This window comes from Clupea harengus, chromosome 20 (genome assembly GCF_900700415.2).
Source record: "Clupea harengus chromosome 20, Ch_v2.0.2, whole genome shotgun sequence".
In the NCBI taxonomy this organism is placed as follows: domain Eukaryota; kingdom Metazoa; phylum Chordata; class Actinopteri; order Clupeiformes; family Clupeidae; genus Clupea; species Clupea harengus.
In genome coordinates this window covers 1343147-1349859 of record NC_045171.1, presented here as the reverse complement: position 1 = coordinate 1349859, position 6713 = coordinate 1343147, and the positions used below count along the sequence as shown (strand labels likewise).

Sequence of the window (6713 nt, the reverse complement as noted above, 5' to 3'; positions counted from 1 at the left end):
TAGGGGCGTTGCTAAGGCAACTGAGTAGTTACACCATGGCAACTTGTACCTCATTACATACAGTATATCCAGCATGTATAACTGAATCGAACTGGCAGAACTGAAAATAATCCTCCTTGTCAACGGCAGAGAGCTTCCACCAGGATGGTGTGCCAGTTACCGACTCACAGACACACACACACACACACACACACACACACACACACGCACACACACTGCAGAGAGCTTCCCCCAGGATGGCGTGGCAGTTACCGACACACACAGACACACACACACACACACACACACACACACACACACACACAGACACACACACACAGACACACACACACACACACACACTGCAGAGAGCTTCCTCCAGGGTGGTGTGGCAGTGACCGACTCATCACAGCCCAGACATATCTTCTACAGACTGCAGAGTTTTTGTCTCTTGATGAAAGATGGTCTCAACTGAGATCGAGTAAAGTCACCTCTTGTCCACAACTTTCATTAACACTGAAACAGATATAAGAAGGTCGAACGATGCACATTACTAATATATTTGACTCTTTTTCATTATCTTTGTCATTGAATGAGACAAAATCATACAAGCTGTTGAGTTTGAGATCCATTACTAGTATGTCAACAGCAGGATCCAGATGAGCTCTCGGTAAAGGGCCCTAGGGAGAAGCATTGAGTTCGTCTCATCAGAGACAGATTAAGGCCTGAGATCAATTTGATCTCACGGATCTCTTCCTTTCTCCTCTAAGGTTTTTTGACTCAGACACACACACACACACACACACACACACACACACACACACACACACACACACCACACACAGACACACACACACACACACACACACACACACACACACAGAGACAGACACACACAGAGACAGATTAAGGCCTGAGATCAATTTGATCTCGCTGGTCTCTTCCTTCCTCCTCTAAGGTTTTCTGTAACTTAGTGTTGAAACCAAGATGATGTGCACAGGACATGACATATATTGTTTCTTGCTTATATGTGAAGTCAGCGTTTATTCCAGAATTAAATGTGTGCATTTCTGTATGTCCTCCCCTCAGAGGTTATTGCAGGGCGATGACCTTGGCTGGGAGACATGGTTTGCAGGTAGTCAAAGTAGCTTTATTGTCAATTTCTTTACATGTCAAGACATACAAAGGAATCGATAGGACGTTTCCCACTCTCCCACAGTGAAACATATAAAAGTGCACAGGCACAACAGATAGGACAAGACATTTCCTAATACTAAGTAAACATAAAGATTCACATACAGTGGTTATAAATACTATATATATAAATACTATATATATAAATACTATAAATACGTAATACAATTTTAAAACGTAATACAGGTGAGTCCTGACTGATTTTAGGGGGGGGAGGGGGGGATTTCAGCTTCCTGTCAGACTGGAGGATATGGCTGGGGGGAGTGAGGGGAGAGAATTTAGCTTCCTGACAGCTTGGTGTATGAAGCCATTTCTGAGTCTGGTGGTGCAGCAACGGAGGCTCCTATACCTTCTTCCAGAGGGTAGGAGGCTGAACAGACTGTGTGCGGGGTGGCTGGTGTCACTCGCAATGGAGGTAGCTTTCCGGGTGAGGCGGGTGGTGTATATGTCTTGCAAGGAAGGGAGTGGGGCACCAATGATCTTACCAGCTGTGTTCACTATGCGTTGCAGTGCTTTCCTGCTGTGTTCAGTGCAGCAACTGCCCCACACAGTGATGCAGCTGGACAGGATGCTTTCAATGGTGCCCCATAGGTAGATCATTTTACTGATTGTTTGTGCAGAATTTTGTGAAATGAGGGCAATTTTGTGAAACGTTTAAAAAAACAATTCTGAATTGACAACCTTTTGGGTAGCATGAATTGCCCTTAGAAATTCTGTGGTGTTTGATCCACTAGATGGCGCCAAAGATGTGGACTGTATTGCTGGGGATTTGACATCTTGAAATTGGATTCAACCCCAGAGCTGCCAGGAATAAGTCCGAATAAACACGAGTAAAGATCACGTGCTGTAGCAATGTTTGCATGAATTTAATTGATCATTGATCATGAATTTAATTGATCATCTTCTCTAATTTAATTGATCATCGTCTCTCTAATTTAATTGATCATCGTCTCTAAAATGGTTTTAGTGACAGTAAGTCAGTCCACTAATCTGCCTTCCTGTGACGCTATATTTCTCTGTTTCACTCGTTCCATTAGTTAGTGTTTCTTTCTCTTCACCAAACTCTAATTCTGTTCCTTTGTATCACTCTTCACTCTTTATCTTTCTTTCTTTCTCTTTCTTCCTCATCTCTCTCTCTCTCTCTCTCTCTCCCTCCTCCTCTCTGTCTCCCTGTAATCTGTGTGTTGTGTGGGATTAGGAAGTAAATTGTGTTTTGAATATTAACTTCTAATCCTTGAGAGACAGGCTGCTGTAGTGTCTAGCTAAACACTTCCATCTCACGCAGGGCAAGAGGAGGATACACACACACACACACACACACACTCGCTGTCTGTTACAGACGTGAGCACCATCTCTTACACACACACACACACACACACACACACACACACACCCATACACACACACACACACACCCATACACACACAGACACAGACACACCCATACACACACAGACACACACAGACACACCCATACACACACAGACACACCCACATCCATACACACACACACACACACACACACCCATACACACACACACACACCCATACACACACACACCCATACACACACACACACCCATACACCCATACACACACACACACACACACACACACCCATACACACACGCACACACACACACACACACACCCTGATGCACATGCACAGCCACACATGCTTACACACCCTGGCACACACATATACTTCTTTATCTACAATTTAAATGGTCCTCCCAAGTAACGCATGATTGCTCACCGAGGACAATCAATAATCAATGACCATGGTCTACTTTACACACTCCAATTACTTCCTTATAGTGTCAAAGACTTCTTCAGCCTCCCCTCCCCTTCCCGTGTGCTCTCTCTCTCTCTCTCTCTCTCATCCTCTCTCTCTCTCTCTCTCTCATCCTCTCTCTCCCTCTCTCTCTCCCTCTCTCTCTCTCTCTCTCCCTCTCTCTTTCAGGAGGTAATAAGAGATCATCGTGAGGTGAACGACATGTAGAAACACAAGACCTAAGTCTTACATTACTGTTTTATCACCCGTCAACTCCAGCGTCTCTCTCTCTCTCTCTCTGTCTCTCTCTCTGTCTCTCTCTCCTTCTTCACCTGTCTTTGTAATTTAATTCGGTCATGCATTTTTTGGCATGTCTTAATTGAGGTGTTGGGTACCTGATCCTTAATCAGTTCTTTATACAACAACATGCATCCATATGTTTCAATGACAGTATAGGAGTAAGGTCCAGAGGATCCCACTGATTGATGGTTAATACCGTGCCCCTGTGTGTGCCCCTGTGTATGCCCCTGTGTGTGCCCCTGTGTGTGTGTGCCCGTGTCTGTGTGTGCCCGTGTCTGTGTGTGCCCGTGTCTGTGCCCGTGTCTGTGCCCGTGTCTGTGCCCCTGTGTGTGTGTGCCCCTGTGTGTGTGTGCCCCTGTGTGTGCCCCTGTCTGTGTGTGCCGTGTCTGTGCCCCTGTGTGTGCCGTGTCTGTCTGTGCCCCTGTGTGTGCCCGTGTCTGTGCCCCTGTGTGTGCCCGTGTCTGTGCCCCTGCCTGTCTGTGCCCCTGTGTGTGCCCCTGTGTGTGCCCCTGTCTGTGTGTGCCCCTGTCTGTGTGTGCCCCTGTCTGTGCCCCTGCCTGTGCCCCTGCCTGTCTGTGCCCCTGTGTGTGTGTGCCCCTGTCTGTGTGTGCCCCTGTGTGTGTGTGCCCCTGTCTGTGTGTGCCCCTGTGTGTGCCCCTGTCTGTGCCCCTGCCTGTGTGTGCCCCTGTGTGTGTGTGCCGTGTCTGTGCCCGTGTCTGTGCCCCTGTGTGTGCCCCTGTGTGTGCCCCTGTGTGTGCCCCTGTGTGTGTGTGCCCCTGTCTGTGCCCCTGTCTGTGCGTCTGTGTGTGCCCCTGTGTGTGTCTCTGTGTGTGTGTGCCCCTGTGTGTGCCCCTGTCTGTCTGTGCCCGTGTCTGTGCCCCTGTCTGTGTGTGCCCTGCCTGTTCCCGTGTCTGTGCCCCTGTGTGTGTGTGCCGTGTCTGTGCCCCTGTGTGTGCCCCTGCCTGTGCCCCTGTGTGTGCCCCTGCCTGTGTGTGCGTCTGTCTGTGCCCGTGTCTGTGCCCCTGTCTGTGTGTGCCCTGTCTGTGCCCCTTGCATTCTCTCTTTCTCTCTCTCTCTCTTTCCCCTTCCTCGCTCTCTCTCTCTCTTTGTGTCCCTCTGATTCTCTCTCTCTCTCTCTCTCTCTCTCTTTGTGTCTCTCTGATTCTCTCTCTCTCTCTTTTTGTGTCCCTCACATTCTCTCTCTCTCTCTCTCTCTTTGTTTCCCTCTGATTCTCTCTCTCTCTCTCTCTCTCTCTCTCTTTGTGTCGCTCAGATTCTCTCTCTCTCTCTCTCTCTTTGTGTCTCTCTGATTCTCTCTCTCTCTCTTTGTGTCGCTCACATTCTCTCTCTCTCTCTCTCTCTTTGTGTCCCTCAGATTCTCTCTCTCTTCATCTCTCTCTCTCTCTCTTTGTGTCCCTCTGATTCTCTCTCTCTCTCTCTTTGTGTCCCTCAGATTCTCTCTCTCTCTCTCTCTCTCTTTGTGTCCCTCAGATTCTCTCTCTCTCCTCAGATTCTCTCTCTCTTCATCTCTCAGTCTGACTCTATTCCTTCTCTCCTGTCCTTTGACCTTCAGGTCATACTGCCTTCTTTAAATACTCTCCTGTGCGTCTTATCTCCACCTGTCTTTTTCCAGAGGCAGATCTCTTTCTTTGCCTTTGAACTACAGCCTTTAATATTTAATGAGTAGGAAGACATTTTGGTCATTTGGCTGCCATTCTTCCATTCTGATGAACCATTTAAGTACCTGTCATAGGCCATTCAAAGACTTACATCATCAGAGTGCAACCCAGGGCCACTGTGAAAAAGCTACTTGAAATAACAGCGTGTTTCTAAATGTATGTTGATTAGTCAAGCTAAGGAACAAGAGAAACTGACTTTGGCACCAGACACACCAACACAAACAACAGATATGTGCACTTCACTTAAAAAAAAAAAAAACCTTTTTGGATTTGTCCTCCAAGCCTTTTGGGTTGCCACCACAAATGACCATCTGTCTAAATGAGCCACTGTACTTTAGATATGAAACCATTTAATCTTCGGATGTTAATGTTTGCTCGTCGTACATAGAGCAGTAATGGAAGTGGTCAATATTATTTTCTCCATGGGAGTTTAGGAATAAGCACAGGTCTAACGTGACAGCAAGATCTGAACTATGAGGACACTTGAACTATGATGATACGAGGACAAATGTAGTCTTCTTCAAAATGTTCACCAACAAACAAAATCACAGCAACATTGGATGTCCTGGATTCCTTTAAAGGGGAAATGTCAGAGAAGACATTTCATTATGTAAGCATTCTGTTTTACTATGTTTGTTTAACGTTTGTTCTACAGCTCTTCAGAATGTTCCAAAAAGTTCCGTTGATTTGAATGGGCCATCCCAACGTTCGCCGTGAATATTTCCTGATATTCACCGCTGCGAAAAGATATTGACCGCTGTCATTGGCGAATGGGGTTTGTGCTTAAATTCACATCTTTCATATCATTCCGCAAGTAGTCCGGTCATTTAACGTAACAGACTCATTGTAATTTGAAGTCAGCAAGTAATAGGTTGCTACGCAACACCTGCGCGTCGGGGTGCTGTTCGCCCCGTCGGGATTTATTTTTGGATAATGACCTCCGGACAATACATTATCCCTTACTTAGTGACTAAAACAAACCTGGAAGTTCACCTCATAAGAACCCATGGCCTGATGTCCATGGATGACTTTCATTTCAAATGCCCCCCCCCCCCCCCCTTGTGTAATACAGCGGGGTTAAATGGCCCTGCTGTTTCTGTTTCACGGCCCTCCTGAGTTGAAACATTTCAACCGCAGCCTGTCCACGCCGAGGTACCCCGTACAATTTGGCTCACATCTGAACTCGCAGCAGATTAGTGGAATGGAAAAAACCAAAACGTTTTTTTGGAGGTGATGCCAGGACTGAGAGAGAGAGAGAGATTTGCTGTTGTCGGAGTGCAAATTATGCAATAACATTTCGGGGTGGGGGGGGGGGGTGAGGGGACAACTTATCCGCCCAGGTGTATACAGAACCTCCAGTACAATGCAGTTCATAACGTGTGTAAGTGTGTAAATGTTCTGACCGCCACAGACCGTTACCTTTACTTTCTTTGGGGGGGGTAGAAGTCTTAAATGGAGGGGTCAACCCCCCCCCCCCCCCCTCCCGTAACTTGCACCCTGGCTTTGGTATGAGGATAATGAAATGAGCTTAGGAATGATGTGTATGTGACACTCAGACTAACCCCGTGGATATTACCCTCAGTATTATTACAGCATTTTTTTTACCACTGGATTGAGCCTCCGAGCTGCCCTGCCAAGGGACGATGTGATATTTTAATACCCACTGACGATTAAAATCTGAGGAGCAGATGTCTGGGTGTACATTTGTGTGTGTGTGTGTGTGTGTGTGTGTGTGTGTGTGTGTACCTTTGCTTATGAGACAGTTGCACTCATACGTACATGACCTC

General features: G+C 46.8%; 1 protein-coding gene across 1 annotated transcript in view; it reads left to right on the top strand.

Annotated features, from left to right (window-relative positions):
* Positions 1-793, top strand: part of LOC105908141 (zinc-binding protein A33-like) — a 6205-nt gene extending 5412 nt beyond the window's left edge. Inside the window, exon 6 of the mRNA XM_012836616.3 lies at positions 1-793. This exon is cut by the window's left edge and continues 548 nt beyond it. Within this exon, the coding sequence (XP_012692070.2) occupies positions 1-3 (3 nt within the window). The 3' untranslated portion in view covers positions 4-793.
* The last annotated feature ends 5920 nt before the right edge of the window (positions 794-6713 follow it).